The sequence below is a fragment of the Ambystoma mexicanum genome, chromosome 8 (genome assembly GCF_040938575.1).
Source record: "Ambystoma mexicanum isolate Mex_15411 chromosome 8, UKY_AmexF1_1, whole genome shotgun sequence".
In the NCBI taxonomy this organism is placed as follows: domain Eukaryota; kingdom Metazoa; phylum Chordata; class Amphibia; order Caudata; family Ambystomatidae; genus Ambystoma; species Ambystoma mexicanum.
In genome coordinates this window covers 122,356,019-122,374,265 of record NC_090929.1, presented here as the reverse complement: position 1 = coordinate 122,374,265, position 18,247 = coordinate 122,356,019, and the positions used below count along the sequence as shown (strand labels likewise).

The following is an 18,247-nucleotide window of genomic DNA, read 5'->3' as shown; positions in this document are numbered from 1 at the left end:
AATTTAGAGACTGAAGGGTAAAGCTCCTCCTCACTAGGCCTCTTGGGTGTGGTAAACTTTTGAGAAATCTACAAACTTTGCCAGCCTAGCCGTACACCCCCTCAAACCTATCCCTGGTTCATACTGAGGAGTCAGAGGGAAAAAGGGCCTCTCCTGGCGATCTACCTGCCTAGAACATCGAGATTTATCTGAGAGTGTTTTAGATAAGGACTGGGGGGCTCTCAGAATAGTCTTCTTGTCGATCCAGACGTGTCTTTTGACCTATCCATTGTCTCAATGGCCACCAAAACAATATTTGCGAGACTCTTGTGTATGTTCAGCATCTCCGGGAGGTGTTTCGGGTGTTCAAGCTTTCAACGCAGCCGAAACCTTAGACAACGCCTCCTAAGAGCTCGCCAACTCAACGGCCCTATGAATTTTGGTGCCAACGCCCTTATCTGCGTAATGCCTGGACGCATGTCGCTGATGCAGTTGCGGGGAGGGCTGCCGACTAAGTGGATCGGGGAAAGCTGCTGACCATGTGGATCAGCAGGTGTCGAGGAACTCTACGTACCTGTTGACGCCTTAGACCTCTCGACTAACCTGTCAAGATGGTACTGGGGGTTGTGTGCTTATTCTTGTGTGTAGCAGGTGCATCCCTGTCGCCGGGATGTACATTTCCCATAGCAGAACCATCGTCCCGCCTGCCGGGGACAGACAATTCAGTGCGTAACCACTCCAATGAAAGGTTGATGGCATCTGTATCCGAGACACGGCTGTCCCTCAACTCCTCGTCACTCAAGGTGCCTGTGGCGGCAGGGTAGCTACCCTCAGCCTGCAACATGGCGTCGCCCACCCACCGTTTCACTCGATGCTCCGAGAGTCTTAGGACGCAAGAGCTGACAAGACCAACAGGACGCCTCGTGGTGATCGTGAAGGAGACACTTATTGCACCTCCGGTGCGTGTCTTTCCAATGTTTCCTTATTGTCCTTAAAATAAGGGGAAAATTTGAAAGGTGTCCTGTCCATAGCTCAGGTGTATTATAGCGACGGCAAAACCAAAGGGACCAAGAGAAGGGAAAGGGAAATGCATTCTTCCAAAAAAATGGAAAACCCTGGACCCCACTCTCCCTACTGTATAGGCCGGCTGAAGGCTTAGCTATGTGGTCGACAGCATTGACCGGAGCACCAGCCGTTGATGAGGACAAATATAATAAACAACCAGAGGTCGTGGGGAAGAATATATTTTTTGCAATATGAAAGAGCTCCGCATAAATCGACCAGCAAGCTGGGCGGAAAAAAACAATCTGAGGGACCTCGATGCGTGAGGGATTTTGGGTACACTACACGTCACGTTAGGGATAGTGTTACAGGCACACCCATGTCTACGCCCCCTTTTGATCCTCGAAAGACAAGATGCAATCCTCTGCGGTTACCACTACATGTCGTACTTTATGCACAGCATGTGATTCTAAGCAGATTCACAAGCATCAGAAACAGGTTTTACACCAACCACCATAGCCAAGACCTATATTCTGTACCCATCTATGCAGTCCAGCCTGATGTTCTAGGGCAGGGGGTTTGTGCTTTGTTCACAATGGGTTACGAAAAAGATCACACAAAAACCTTGCATGCATCAAAATTAGATTACCTCCTCCTATTTATGGGGAGGGGTTATGTAGGGGAGGACGGTAAAGGGAAATACTAATGTGTTAGGCAAGATGGCGTCCAGTATCCTTTGGGAGACTACAGCAACCTTGACCTCCTGGCAATAGGAACCCAACCTTTGGTATAAGTCTGTACTACACAAGTTGGTAGTGTGGCTGGCAGCCAGGCTTATCTCAAGAGGGGTCAATGTGAGCAGTAGGGTTTTTACACAGAGATTCACAGTGATAAGTATTCAAACAAACTCTTACACTAAAGGTTCTTGATTAAACAATTATTAATTTAACAGTCAGTTCAATAAGCATTCTTTAGAAGGGAGCAATATATAAGCAATACACAAATACACTTCAAAATACATTTAAGTTTCTCTAACTCAGCAAGTACCCATTTGGGATGGCACACAGGAGGTTCCTACACACTGAGGTGACTTAAATAACTACAACACTGTGGACATCAATATATCACTAGTACATTAAGAGCACTACTAAGTTTGGTGTCAAAGTAAAGGGTTTGGGAATAAAACTAAGGTTACACAAATATTCTGAAGCAGGCAAGTACTTTTTAACCACCAATGCAAAGTAAATTAGTCCATTCCTGGAGGTAAGGTAAAGCACAAAGTCAGAGGCAAGAAGAGTCTTTCAGGGAGCCAGGCCAGCCAATGTTAATTGAACAAAAGTCTAGGTGAGCTGAAGCACTTCTTGCAGGCAAGTAAAAGTCTTGCACAATGTTTTAGAAGTCTTTGTAGAAAAAATAGAAATCAATCTAGAATCGCCGGGAGGCTTGTGAAGAGCAACGCTGCAAGCAACTCTGCAATAGTAACCAAGACCAGTCTCAACTGAGAACCAGCAAGGCTACACAACAAGAGGTAAGTCCCCTTAGTTTTACCGTACCTTTGGTTAGAAGAAATGGTTCCAGCTGGCTTCTGTTCCTGTGTAGGTCTGCAGATCCTGTTCCTATGCCTCAGTCGGCGGCAGCAATGTGCTAACTTTAATTAAGCGGCACTTCGCAGTTTCAGCTCCCAGCTATCAAATTGCAACACCACGGTTCTCGGATGCCACTTCAGACTTTCCTCGCATCTGGGGTCCAGCACTCTGTTGAGGTAGCCCAGGCTTGGCCAGTCCTGCTTCCTTGGAGTCCGCAGGATCTTCCTGGAGCTCTTGTCAGACTTAAAGACACTCACTCAATTCTGGTGTTCCTCTCCCTGGCCCTTCGGTTCCTGCAGCAGCAATGGAAGGACAGCGAGCTCAGAGGATTTCCAGATGAGCACATCTTGGGGTTGATTGGTCCCACCAACCCAAGGGGAGAAGTCGTTCTTTGCAGGTCTTCTCTAGCTGAGGCAAATTCAGAGCTTCAGCACTGCAGCAGGGCTTCACTGGGCAAACCAACGGCCCAAGAGGTGCAGTAGGCATCTCTTCCAAGTTCTTCGGATTCCTTCGTCCAGTGGTCGATTGCCTTCTAAGCCAAAAATGCCAACCTTTTATGCAGGTTTCACAGATTCATTTGCAGCCTAGCGTCACACAGCAGGGTGGCTGTCCTCCGAGGCCAGCACTCCAACCAATCACCCTTGGGTGAATTCCTGTAACCAATGAGACTAAGCACAGGGAGTTTCGGGCGCCTCCCTCGCTTCCGGCCCCTGCCAGACATGCTGGAGCCAGAGGCGGGCTTCACTCGTGAATCCCGCCGAAGACAAAAACTAAGGGACCAAACTTAGTTTGGTGCGCAGAGTAAATCTCAAGCAGGACCTTTCAAACCAGAAATGGCGAAAAAATACGACTGGGGCAATTTTGACAAAATGGGCACCCATGGGTGTCTTACTGCAGCTGTAATTGCAGCCAGCGGTAAAAACACACAATGGCAGTAAAAAGTAAACCACTGCCACCAGCCAATAAAAGGCTAACAGAAATGTTACATGAGAAACTAGACAAAGGGGATACTAAGTAACCCCCTCCAGCACCCTATTGTAAGATAGGGTGTGCTGGGTCTAGAAAGTTACAAAATGTAAGCAAAGTCAATTTCACTTCACTGCTCCTGGAAATAGTTTCACAAAGAGCAGGTATTCAAACCTTTGAGAAATCTAAGACTTAACTGTGCCACTGCACTGAAGGTGCTGTGTGTCGCAATGTAAAGATGATGCCTATGGAGTTTGTCAGACTCCAAAGTCAAAAGAAAGAGTCCAAATCACAGAAAAATACACGAGAGTGGGAAAAAAGTGTCACTCTCTCCAGGTTAGAAATGAAAAGTCCTAAAGTCCAGCAAAAAGAGCTGGGGGTCAAGATAGAATGGAATTTTATATTGTGCCAGATGACCACCACCGTGGTCTCAGAGTGCCTGGCTTGTCCAGGAGGTGGTAGGCCTAACTGTGTCCCCACCAGGGATGAGCAGACCTAAGAATGAGGAGAGTAAATGAGTGGGGATAAGAAAAAAGGTAAGGAAAAAAGGCTAGGTACTGGCAGACATGGGGAGGGGTGATGTAGACAGGAAGAGGCATGCTTGTGATACTGAGGGTTCGATTTAGGGCCATATGTCAGACACCACCATCACAAAGTGCTATGTGTTGTGTAAACAATGGTGAGGATTGTCACTTTGCTTGTAAAACCAATTGAGATCCAAAATGGTTGGATGTGTGATTGGCCTGAAGTGTGCACAAGCTGACCAGTAAAAAGAGAAGGCCTTAACGTGGAATGGAATTGTCCTTGTACCAGATCAGTTCCAATAGACTAAGGTCCAGGCTACCAGGGTTGGGGATATGGGAGCCCCACACTGGGTGGCCTGCATACCAGATGAATACAACTGAATAACCATCAAGAAAGGAAAGAGGGAAGGAGGGTGGAGGGAGGGAGGGTTGGGAAATGGGGGTACTGTAGAAGTGTTGTATGGTACCCAGAGACACAGGACGGTACAAAGAACCCAGAATTGCCCCTAGCTGTGAAGCTAGTTGTGCCCTGTGGTACAGCACCCAAAAGAAAAGAAAAAGGCAGTTCAAATATCTCACAATCGCCTCTAAATGTGCAGCTGCCGTGTGTGTGCTCCGAGACCAGAACAGCAATGTAATATTGCCCTACCTCTGTCCCATGCCAAACCAGCTGAGAAACTGGAACGGGAGATTTGAATTGCAAAAGAGGTGAATGCTGTTTATAATCAGCTACAAGGAGAGCGTTGAACAGATTTAATAAAGTAAACATAGTCTGGCCCTCAATGGAAATGGGATTCGTTTGTGCTTTATTTAGCAATTCAAGACAAACTCACAGAACGGAGGGTGGAATCTTTCTGCCTGCAAAGCAGGAGGGTGGAATCTTTCTGCCTGCAAAGCAGGAGGGGGGAATCTTTCTGCCTGCAAACCAACAATGTAATCACCCAATGTGCCCCAAGAGCAGCAACACAGGAGCCTCACAGTCCCATGTGGCCACGACATGTCAGTTCTATAGGGGGTAAGAAGATGAACTAAAGACACTTCCAGGTTAGGGTGGTATTCAGTATGCAGGTTCCTTGCATGGGGGAAAGCCATGAGGCTGCTGCCTGGGCAATTATTGTGCCATGCCAGAAATCAATTGAAGGATTATTGTGTTGTGGATACTGGTCCCCCCTTAATGGTTGCTGGGCTGCTACGGGTATCATTTACATATACACCACCCCTTTCTAACCCCAATACCTGCATTTGCCTAGTTAGGTAATCCGATGGAATTGCAGAGTTCCAGGGCAGTCTTCAAACTCAGAATGGAGAGAATCGGCCAGGACATGCACAGTACTTTGCTCCAGAAACACAGGCAGGGGGAAGAGAAATGCAATTGGCAGCAAACCCCCTTGTCCCTTTGGAAATCATTTAAAAGCAACAGGCCAGTTTGCATCAAAGCCTGTCCCAATACAAATGAGTTTACTTCAAAGCCTACCCTAGAGCCATGCGCACGGCCAGCTGAAGGATACACAGGGGTGTGGGCAGGATGGGGACACCCTCCAAGCAAACCTTTCAAACCCGAGGCAGGATTACATTAAAAACCTGTGGAAACGGAGTTTTCACCAACGCAGACCAAACGCATTGATCAGAGTCAAAGCCAGAGTCAAAGCCTGACTTGGTCATTTCAGACCATCAGCAGCAACTTTAAGGTGCACAGTGATAAGTACTTTTGGCGTTTTGTACTCGCATCTCCAAAGATGCATTCATGCTCCATGCAGACTGAATTAAACCACCCTTTGTGTAGGTTAACCAGGGAGAATTACTTTGCTATAGATATGTGGCTGTGTTCCAAATCTTGAGCTCTAAACCTGCTACATTGTGAATCTAGTGCATTGTTCAAAACTAGGGTACAAGTGTCAAACTGCAAGCTTCTAGGCGGGCATAAACATGCGCACATTTTAGCGTTTCCATTTCTTACTCGCCAAGAGTCCATCATCCGTTGCTAGTGGCTAACGGTGGGTGCATATTTTTCAGGCCGTTTAAAAGGTAACGTTCTGGGCACGTTCTTCCTTGAGTACTACTCTGTGGGATATTGAATTCTGTTATTTCAGCGCTCTGAAACCTACGAGTGTGTAGCGCTATATCAGAAATACATTCTAATATCCTAGCGCTCCTGCTGAATCAAACTAAGCTACATTTTGTGTTTGATATTCAGGGTTGGATGGGGGCGCTACAAGTAATACATTTCACATCAAGATTGTGTGACGAGGCTGCATAATTGGACTGTTAGTGTGGTGAAATCTAAAGGCGACTTTATTTATCTTACTGGTAATACCTTGCATATGAGATGTTGATGAACTATGGAGTAAGAACGGTTTCATTCACCTACCGACCATAAAGACAAAGGATTTAAACATGGAGTTTACAATCGAACACTAAACTGCGAATGGATAGTCTGGAACGTAGCAGTAGGAAATGGCATTTAATATCGAAGATAATTTGGAGCAATCCTGTGATTGAAATCATAAGGTATATATTAACAAGTTGCGTTAAATTGATTGATATTGTAACGGCCGGCCCTGTAAGCTTTCTGTGCAATTAGACTTTAGGCAGGCTGAAGGCCTTTAAAGCAGCGGGTATTTTCTTAAAGCCAATCGTTTAAGACTTTTTTGTCTCTATGGGGGGGGGGGGGGTCCGAAGGGAAGAAGGGTATTTTAACCTCTGCCGTCTTCACTGCTCCACCGATACACAGCTGCCTGTATACTCCTCCTTACTCTCCGGATAGAGATATTTGGGAATGTGTGTGCATGAACTGAAAAGCATCTGTCCTTGCTGCTGTGAAATGTTTTGCGATGCGTTTGGTCTGCGTTGGTGAAAACTCTGCGTTTCCACAGGTTTTTAATGTAATCCTGCCTCGGGTTTGAAAGGTTTGCTTGGAGGGTGTCCCCATCCTGCCCACACCCCTGTGTATCCTTCAGCTGGTCGTGCGCATGGCTCTAGGGTAGGCTTTGAAGTAAACTCATTTGTATTCGGACAGGCTTTGATGCAAACTGGCCTGTTGCTTTTAAATGATTTCCAAAGGGACAAGGGGGTTTGCTGCCAATTGCATTTCTCTTCCCCCTGCCTGTGTTTCTGGAGCAAAGTACTGTGCATGTCCTGGCCGATTCTCTCCATTCTGAGTTTGAAGACTGCCCTGGAACTCTGCAATTCCATCGGATTACCTAACTAGGCAAATGCAGGTATTGGGGTTAGAAAGGGGTGGTGTATATGTAAATGATACCCGTAGCAGCCCAGCAACCATTAAGAGGGGACCAGTATCCACAACACAATAATCCTTCAATTGTTTTCTGGCATGGCACAATAATTGCCCAGGCAGCAGCCTCATGGCTTTCCCCCAAGCAAGGAACCTGCCTACTGAATACCACCCTAACCTGGAAGTGTCTTTAGTTCATCTTCTTACCCCCTATAGAACTGACATGTCGTGGCCACATGGGACTGTGAGGCTCCTGTGTTGCTGCTCTTGGGGCACATTGGGTGATTACATTGTTGGTTTGCAGGCAGAAAGATTCCACCCTCCTGCTTTGCAGGCAGAAAGATTCCACCCTCCTGCTTTGCAGGCAGAAAGATTCCACCCTCCGTTCTGGATATTTTTTGTAAAGCACTGGAGATCAATTTATATTCCAGAGCATAAAGAACCACTAAAGACACAGTCACTGTCGACGCAGGGATCGCAATAGCTGGGAATCATTTAACTCCTAGTTCTAGCCGAGACAGGACTGGTGTGAGGGTCTAGGAGTAAGAGGCGGACACAAGGGTGGCATGTTGATTGGCAAAGACTTAACAAAAACCGGAGGGGGAAGGGAGAAGAGATGAGTTGGAGAAAATCCTAACTAACCCTACTTCTATGAGGGGTTTCCAAGCTAAACCGAATATAATGTGACAAGGGAAATGTCTTGGCTCCTGACCAGTCTCTCTATGTTTGGCAGACCTGCCTCCCATTCCTTGAGACAAGGAAGAATGCCCCGGACACCTCTTGGGGGTCCCAGGCCTTTTGTGATTAGACAGGGCTCCCAGGGTACTGTGACTAGGAAGATTAGCCTGGCTTTTTATCCCAGACGGTGTTGAAGGTCTAAGACCCAGTTTTCCCTCTACCCCCTTCTTGGTCCACTTTCCGGCCAAGCGGGGTACTCCACTATCTTGTTCTCAGCGTCGTCCTCTCGGGCTCCACTTCCAGCCACAGCCCTGGTTTACTCTCCCATCAAGGTCTCAAGAGTGTCATTTGTGCACGTGAGGTTTGGATTTCTCCATCACTGGCCAGGGTGCACTCACCCTGCACGTGTCCCAGACCCCTTTTGCTTGGTTAATCTCACTGTTCTTTTTATAGGATGCTTCTTGATGCCACAGCCTTGGTTTACTCTCCTGCCAAGGTCTGCGAGTGTCAATTGTAAGTGTAAAGTTTGTATTTCCTCTAAATGCTTTTGGGATAGGTACCTCCATGTGGATGCCAGACCCTATATTCTTGGTATCGCAGCTTTTGGTGAAAGGGATTTAAAACAAGACTCTTGCTTGCCCTCCCACTTCCCATGCCTCAAGGACACTGGCAATTGTATTGTTCCGAAGCCCCCCAACCTTGGACATAGCCACCCCGGTACCTGTGGGGGCTTGGCTTTCGTCCTATGGTCAGTCGCAGGCTTCCAGGGAGTACACCACCTCAGTGAACCTCTCGCCACTTCCTCCGGTGTCTGGTTGCAGCCCTGTGGCTTGCATCTAGACCCACCTGGTCCTTCACCGCCCAACCGCTTGTGACTACCGTGTGATGCTGCTGGCGTCCTCGCCAGCCAGCCTCCAGCTCCTCTGGCGTGCTCTGTAGACACTGTCCTCTGCCTGCTGAGTCTTGCAGCGAGCCTTCGCCACGCTCCCGGGTTCCTCAAGGGAGGATCACCTTTGCCTAGCTTGCCGAGCTCCAGGTTTGTGCCAAGAGATTGAAGACTCCATCGCTCCGTTATCCCTCCTACTTGGAATGACAGCCAGCCAATCAGCTGGTGCAATGACCGCAATGTTTCATTTTACAGTGCAGTGAACTGGGTACTCCTGCCTGGTTCTCCAGCGGTAACCCATGCCTACTGGGCGATGCTCGATACCCAGGAGGTTGTTTTAGTTCTTGCTCATTGAATCTTAATTTAGAACCATGGCAATTGGAGCCTAGAGATCATCACAAGAATGTAGTGTGAATATTGAAGGTGCAGACAGTGCACTAGATAAGAACTTGAGCTAAGAGTACTATACTCACTTTTCTAGATTACCAAGGAATAGAAGGAGTTTTGAGTAGTAGTAACAAGGTAGTTCCCGACTGAAATTTATAGGCAACGAAAAATGTACTTACAGTTAGAAATATATAACTTTTTAGCCAAACTCACTTTACAGCTAGAAGTCCTCATTGGGGAAAGGAGGATTTCTATCCGGTATGGAGTTTTCACATAAGGCAGCACTTAAGCACATGTCCTCTTTGTGGAAAGAGCTGCTCATGCCACTAGGCTGAACGCATCTGAAGCTGGCCTAAAGGGTCAGAGACATGCGTACCAGTTACTAAACATTAATCCCGATTGGAAATGGTCACGTGAAATAAAAGGTAACATGGGCAGCAACATTCCTTATCTGAAGCCGAGTGGACAGGACTCCCAAGCTTGGTCATAATTCAGTCCTCATAATTATAGTCAAAGAAATCAGATGCAACTTGGGAAATGAATTCTAGTTGCCCCGGATTTGCAGAAAAGTCCCAATAACACATTAAAAGTGTTGGCCTGCTATTGAGCAAGTTGCTCTGGCTGGAATAGAATATTAATGTCAGACAAGAACATTTCAGTTCTATAAACTGTTTCTCAGGCCAAATTGGTTTCCATCACATAAGCATTCTTACTCAACACATCCCAAACTTTCATCCAAGTCTTTAAGCCAAGTTTGAAGTTGTGTCCATATACACATTCATGGGCATGCGACTATTCGCCCTTCAGACACCAGCAACTCCTAGGAACACACTTCTACCAGTCCTGGAGCAAGGATGGCCTTGGGAATAAGCCAATAGTACATTCTAAAATACCGCCTTCTGAAGAAGTCAAACGACTCTTTGACAAACGTTTGTGAATCTACCCCATAGAATTTGCCAAGTGCATCATTCAATTCTACATAGACGCTTGATCAGAAAGACATGGCAAGAGCGAGTGAAAGCCTATATGTTTAAAACAATACACAATTACTAAATAAACGTTCATATAGGTTAAGTATTCAATCTGTGGATTTAGGAGTGTGAATACTTTCATACAAAGCAGCATTGCAAAATAAACAAAAGATTTGTCAGACCTTTCAGCTTACAAAAAAGTGTCCCTTTCAAATGGGCTGCACAAGCTTTGAACGTCGCTAAAAGTGAACATTTGGAATGTTACCCTGGTGTCTCATTTTAATTGATCTAACGCAAACATCCATTTCTGATACCATATGCTCATGGGAACAGTGTTCCAAGGCCCAAAACGTCATTGCAATCAAGTAATTTGCTTTGCAAGCCCTTATTCTCCATCACGATCACCATATGAACGGAAGCTAGGTTGAGGAGCAACCCATTACTATTTTTAATTAGCATAAATGATATAAAATTTTTGTAGCTGGGAAATTAAAAATCAATGCCAGTATATTTGCACGGCGGGCATGACATAGTAAATAATCTAAGTTGACTGTACTTGAACCTAGGAATGAAAGATAAGGACTTAAATCTAGAGAAATATTCGTGCACTTTCCGCACTCTGAAGCTCGTGCTCAAAATGATTTAATCTACATACCTCCATGTCTGGTTTAAATCGATCTTCAAACACTGCCATTGCTGCCAGAGATCCAGAACCTGAAAGAACAGACGTATGCATAAATAAACCAATTCGGACCTCGATTCTTATTGCACAGGCGAGAATGCAAATTTGGAACACAGTATGCAGACATCCCTTACTTGTTTTAATGGTTACATCAATTGCTTTACAACCATCCCAATTCTGAGCGAGAAACTCAATTTTTATAAAGATCTAGGACTGAGATTAGATTGGTATGGAACTATCACAATTTCAAACTTTGTTGCAAAAAAAAAGCAGGATGCGAGTGTGTCTTTGTTGTTAAATATAACCACAGTTAATGTTACGGGTTTGATACGGAGTCCCTACCAATTGCATGATCTCTTAGCATTCTGGTGGCCCTGAAAAGGAGGAGGGGTCAGTTGAGCGGAGGGGGGGCAAGGGTATGCTAGCTTTGCTGTTGTGTTGATGTGTAGGAGTTTGGAAGTTCACAGTACTGTGTGTGGGTCGGATGCTAGGTGAATCCAAACTGGAGGTATTGGTGTCCATAGCGGGGCCTCGCGCGAGGGTTGGCGAGATGCAGCATTCTGAAGGGTAAAATCAGACAATTACCATGTGTAGTGGCTTAGTTGCAGTACATGTTGCATTGAATGTAGAATTTGGACGTCTTTGAGCAGACACCAGTGAGTTTCCATTCTTCGTGGCTGTGGCTACTTCCTAGAAGTGGTGCACCTCAGGTGGGATAGCTGCTAGTGGGATAGCTGCTAGTGGGATAGCTGCTAGTGGGATAGCTGCGAGAAGAGATCCAGAGTTGGCTGCTGTCATTTTCAGAGCCGGTCGCGAATCACAGTGAGTAAAGCAACTTGATTTGGACCCTTATTTGCGCCCCTAACCCCTCCCCCCCCCATTTCCTCTAAAGAAAAGGGTGTGTTGGTTTGGGCACATCCACCCTACCCCTTCCCACACCCCATCACTGGCGGCCATCCTCCTAAAGGACAGTACTTAGCCCACAGTCTGGATTAAATGAAAGTATTCAGTCATGTTCTTACTCTAGACACATCACTAAAATGACATGACCTCCGACCTAGAAGCCATCAGTCAATGATCCGATTGTTCAACCACCCTTAATTCTTCCCGACCACACGGATTTGAAGCAGCTGAAAAACAGCACATTGGTATTAAAAAAATAAAAGGCTTGTCAATTGAATTTTGAAGACCTTTGTGTTCACTGAAATCATGAATTCGGGGAGGTGCGACAACGACAGGTAAATGTTAAATGTATGCATTTTCTCACTGAGGCGTCCTGAGCCTTCTCATACCAGCTGTCATTATGGTGTTGCCTCTTCTGGGTTGGCAGAAAAAGCAGGGTTCTCCAATGCGCTCCATGAAATCTTGGGACGATTCAGGTGTTTTCACTGAAGTAGATTGGGGCTGTGTAAGTGCACTGGGATTGTGAAAGTTGGAAAATACAAGGGTTGTATAAATTGGGGGTGCACGGGTAGTCAAAATTGGAATATAATGGGTATGCTATATTGAGGGTATGCTACCGAAAACTGGGAATGAGTGTTATTTTGCTAACTAGGAGCATACGGAGATGGTGAAATTAGGAGTACACTGGCCTATAGCAGACTGCACACACACTGGCATTCTGCATTGCGTGACGTGAACGGAGGATAGCACAGGGGCAACGCGCTAGTCTGGGAAGCAAGACTACGTAGAGCAACAGAGGTTTCAATCCCGGATCTGCGCTTAGAAACCAAACCCTGTTATGGTATTGGGCACGTTATAAAAAAAAAAAACAATGATAAAAATAAGTTAATTAAATTGGAAGTATACAGAACCAATTTCATTATAACCCCCTCCTCCCCCCCCCCCCAGTATACAAAAATTGTGTATTGAACAAGTGGACATTGTGGGATTGTAAAATCTGGAGTGCACTGCGCACAGGGCAAACTGTACTTATCCAAGGTCTGTCAAACGTATAGTGGAATTGCCTATACCACGATTAACTGTAATTGTAGGACAGCAAACAGTTTAGAATTACACAGATGGGAGTGTCTCCAAGATGGCGGCAGAGGTGAAGCACTACGCTGAGCGCCGTTACCCGTTTCTCCCCAGCGACTACCTACCCGCAAAATACAGTATTTTATCAGCTCACATTAGTGGATAAGCAGTGCTGGTGGGGCCGGGTGGGAAAGTTCCAGATTGAGTGAATGAGCCTAGCAGCTCACGTTTGGGCCATTGACTTGAGGCCAGGCAATCTGGCGCCACTCACCACAGCCGAGTGCTTAAGAAATGGCAGCTATATCCAAGAACAGACAGCCCAGGCAGGAAGACACTACCCAGAAACGTGTAGCACGAGTGGTTGCGAAGCTGTGAATGAGCCCATCCGTCGAGAAGGACCAGAAAAAAGAGGCCCGAGATGCCCCGAACAGCGAGAGGAGGATGCGCGAGTAGTTGTAGGGCTGTGCCGAATCACCCAAGTGCGAATGAACCTATGCGCCAACCCACATCATTTGTTAACATGGTGAAACGAATGTAGCGGCTGATAAAACTGGAAGCAAGGTACTCCTATTTCAAACCCCAACAATTTCATACCTAAAAGACCAGCTGGAACTGAGAGTGGGGAGGTGGGGCAGGATATATTGAAGCACTTGAGTCAATGAAAAACAGTACATCTTTTGGGAAGAAAATCAAAGGTCAACTGGCTACCCTCTGAACTCTGGCTCCTGTATGTCCAGTTGGGTGTGCAGTCATAATGTCGAAAATAAAAAGTCGAATGCCAAAAATGTCGAAAATAAAAAGTCGAAAATAAAAAGTCGAATCTATTATTTTTTTTATTTATATTTTTTTTTTGGGTTTGGTAAGTATAAAAAATGGGTAAAAAAAAGGGAGGTTGGGGAACCCCCCCATTTCGAAAAAAATACGTATTGATAAAAAAATACGTATTGATAAAAAAAAAAAGACTTTCTACATTATGACTTTCGACATTTTTGTTTTCGACCAAATGTCTATAAACCGTCCAGTTGCCCTTACACTGCCTCTGGCTCCCCCTGCAACCATACAGTCCCTTCCCTCTGCACTTATGAGGTACCCGCTGGCTGCACTTATTGAGTTACCTGCACTTCTCCCTTCACTTCCTCATCCCCACTGGCACTTCTCCCCTCCCAACCCCTTCTTCCATCACTTGCGAGATCTGAATAACAAGGCCCACTTAGATCGTTTGTCCTCCCTTTGTTTCCCTCATCTTGCAGCGCCTAGAAACGCTTGTGTAGAGGCACGTTATAAATGTCATATCAACCCTGAATCCCCTGCGAGAAACAATTAGTAATTTTCTAGTACCAAAAAAAGGGGGACATTCAGAACTGCATCTCCCAGGATACATCCTGTTTAGAGCTCCAAAACCAGAAAGGATTCAGAACAGTCTACCAGGCATTCAGAGTAAGATCTATGGGGAACCACCAACACATACAGGGATCCTTTAGACAACAGGTATGTGAATCTTTGAAGAGAAAAGCCCAACTCATTTCAATTCCCCATTTCCTGCCGTGGGAGCAGAACTTGTAAAGGAGAATGTCTCTCCATCTCCCCTGCAGATGTAGTCTCACCCAGTCCCAAAGAAACAACGATTCTTTGATTTTCCTTGCAAGGGAACAGACAGCAGGCAAGGAACGAGCAGAGCTGCAAACAATTCAAGCGCTTGCATTGAAGACAGAGTGAAAAAGTGAAAATGGTGGTTGCTAGGTCTGGAAAAGATGCTAGTGTCGGGACTGTCAGGACTCGGGGCTAGGTAGCCTTTTGGTTGTAGCCGCTGAGCTTCTATCCGGGGCTACAACCAAAAGACACGGGGCTATAGCCCCCCCCACCCACCCCCAGCAACGCCTCTGGTGGCAAGCCTTTGAAAGACCTCCCTTCCCATGACTTGGACTAGGAAACCAATTATCCAATCAATGCGAAAGGTTGCCTCAGCAAATGGGAGGATGGTGAGGTCTTTAAAAACAGACCCCGAATCACAGACAGTATCTTTGGCCTGGGCAATGAAGTGTTTGTTAAATAACATGAGATGGGGGACTCCTTGAGCCCAGAAGACAGGGGTGCTCCGCTGAAGGGGAGGAGAACCCCCATGAGCTAAGAAGAGGGGTGTGCTCCAGGGAGGGAGAGAAAAGCCCAGTGAGTCCAGAATAGGGGCATGCACAAGTGAGGGGGGACAGGGTTTGAGCCCAGAAGTCCCCTTTAGCAGAGGGGGTAAGTGGGTTAACATAGTAAGAGTGATTTCGATCCCATGAAGAGGGTATATGCAACAGAAGATGAGAATGCAGAATGCTCCAGTGGTGGGTTGGGTGGGGTGGGGGGGCGGAGGCGAGAGTCCTGTGAGCACAGAAGAGAGCTGAAGGGGGCCGAGACTGGGAAAAGGTGGTGGGCAGATGGGGGAAAACGAAAGGGGGATGATTATGAAAACAGGGGGGGGGGCAAAGGAGAGGAAAAAATGCCCAGAGCATGTTAAAGTAATCCTCGTTCTGAACAGAGGAGAAAACCCTGTATGGATAAAATGATCAGGAAGGTTTTATAGTCATTGCATCGAATGCCATAACAGGAAAAAAAAAGCATCAAATGCATTTACTTCCATTAATGGGGTCCCCTGACCCCCCTTTTTTAACCTTTAAAACCAATTTTAATTAAACTAAACCCTTTACCTTTTAAGAAAAAGCATTTGATACTTTCTTTTTCCCTCTGGTATGGCATTTGATGCCATTGCATTCGATGCAATGACCAGATACCATCAGGAAGACAATTGGGAAGACTTCTGTAACTCACGGGAGGGTTTCTCTGCCAATCACCGAAAGGGGTTAGTCTTGGGGAACAAACAACCTGTGAAGTGGAAGAACAGATTGCAAGACACAGAGGGGAAGATTGCTTGGCAGATTTTAAGACCTGGAATGGAGTGGTGAATTTAACTCCTGCATAAGAGGGGCAAAGGAGGTGGAGGACTTTGATGTTGGGAAGATGGAGAAGGGGAAGAAAGACGGGGAATGGGCAAAGGCGTGGCAAGAGAAAGAAAGGGCAGAGGCCCTGAACAGAGAGAAAAGACAGAAGGTAATGAGAAAGAATGTTAATAAAGAAAAAGGTCCCCTGGAGATGAATCTTGGAAAGAAGAACCTACAGTGTCCTTGTGAAGAATTGGAAACAAACCCCAACCATCAGGACACCTTAAATCAAAAGCATAAACTGGAATGTTCTTATTGCATCACGTGTTACAACTTGCAGCAACTATTGCCGAGATGATTTGCAAAAATGTACCCTCTTAAATCAGACCATCCAAGTACTACAGGGCTCCAGCCCCCCACCACCAGTCTGCCCCCCCCTCACTTCCTGGCACTTATGTCGACTTTCACCTCTCTGCAATCCCTGCCACTTGCCCTCTGGCCTCTGGCCGTCCCTTCCCAACTTGTTTTGCACAGTCTGGCACTCCCACCCCAATCCCCCACCCCCACTTGTTCTGCACTTGCACAATCTGAACGTCACAAGGCCTAGTAGGACCGTTACTGTATCTTTCTCCCTTGCCCCCCCCCCTTTTTTTGTTTTGTGCGCCTTACAAATAACCAATACATGAATTTAAGATATAAATCTTGAGCACGATAAATGCTCACATTAAAGGTGTCTTTGACCTGCCGTTAGATCCTCCATTATCCTCAACCTTTTCTTGGGGCCTTCCCTGTTCATTGCGGTCCATCGCATGTGAAAAGGGAAGGGAAGGCAAGGGAAGGCAATGGCGAAAAGGGTGGGGATATCCATTAGGACAATATCCCCCGCCCCTTCCCTCCCGTGGGGGAGCCATTGGGGCAAAACACAGTCATTGGTTACGCTTTCCATAAGGGCGACACTTGGGCCCGAGCAGCTGTACACAAAATAAGCTCACAGTGAACTTGCAGCAAATCCGTTTCCCCAGTAGTCCAAAGTGCAATGCAGTTTTTACACAGCTGCGTGGAGAAGGTCGCTGTTAAACATCACTTTGGGAAAAGAACGAAAGGTTAACAGAAGCAGTGATCAAATATGAGGCAACGAGCAAAGCTGATCGAACAAAGATCTATTTCTGCTTCCTAGCATGCGCCCTTCCAAACGGGAGACAAGCATTTTCTCCATTTCTTATCGCCATTTTCTAGTCTGTGCATTTATCATTAAGCAATTCACCCGGTTTTCAAATATAAAAAGCACAAATGTTATGTCGCGGCTTTTACACATTCAAAGGCGGCAACACACGACATCAATACTTCACTAACCCATATTTATGCAAAATAAGCACATGCTCTATAAATGAAGACAGCCAAGCTACAAATGCGTGGAAAAAAGCAGCTCAGCAGTATTCAGGCTCGGCTTTCTTCTGAAAATGGGGAATCTTTCGAAAGACACCTTGTCTCTGCAGAGCGCCAACGATATTTCAAAAATGCAGTGCCACCGACGGGGAAAAAATATAAAAGTTTCCTGCAATTTGTTACGCCAATTAAAATATTTTTTTGGCATTTATTACTTTTTAACTTGTTTTGCATAGCCCAATCTATTTAGCTGGGTCACGCGGAGAGCAATACTTTCTATTTAAAATGATTTGTGTACACCGCTTGACCAGCTCAATGGTTTAGCAAAAGGAAAAGGCGGCGATTAAACAGTTTCAAACGAGGTGCCCTGCTGATTTGATCAAGTCTGCTGAATGTGTAATGAAAAGGGGAGCTGACAGCGACGATGCAGCCAGGAAATACAGACTGCCGGATCTGAACCATTTAAGAAGGTCCAATTATAGATCAAATTTAAAGGGTCGGAACAGCAGATTTACAGACACAAATCAATGAAGGTGGCAGAGTCAATGAACGTGAGTGATACGCCCGTTACAGTATATTGCTGTGGCTGGGGATCATTACCTTTACTGTACCGAATACATCAGCTCGCAACACAGTGGGAGGCTGGCGCTGCACACTCCTAATACCAGCGGCAACCATTCATTTACGCATTGCAGGCAGAGAAAACACACATTAAATCTATATTAGCACGAAAAGAGGCTCTGGTGAATTTCACAATCAATTTGCCACCATCAGGTAAGCACAAAAATGAGGTGGTAGGCTTGTGTTCTTTGAAAGCGGTCGCCCCAACTCCCAAATGCAAATCCCAGAATAAGGCAATGGGGGCAAGTGGAATATGCAGCAAGATGAGAGGAAATAATGCAGGCCACATTGTGCAATTTCAGGAGAATGCACATAGCACAAGTGAATGACCAAGTAATTTTGACTTGGTTTGGTCATCTTGCCCTCTGCTAAAAAAAGTACACACATGACAGTACACGAGTGACCAACTGATGTTAGGTGACAGTATCAGGGCAGTGTTATTGGCAAAG

The 18,247-nt window shown here is 46.0% G+C and overlaps 1 protein-coding gene across 1 annotated transcript in view; it reads right to left on the bottom strand.

Annotated features, from left to right (window-relative positions):
- The window catches only part of PSMB7 (proteasome 20S subunit beta 7), a 322,016-nt gene that overhangs the window by 169,685 nt on the left and 134,084 nt on the right, over positions 1-18,247 (bottom strand). The window contains exon 6 of the mRNA XM_069609451.1: positions 10,867-10,925. Coding sequence (XP_069465552.1) covers positions 10,867-10,925 — 59 coding nt within the window. The remainder of the gene's footprint in view (positions 1-10,866; positions 10,926-18,247) is intronic.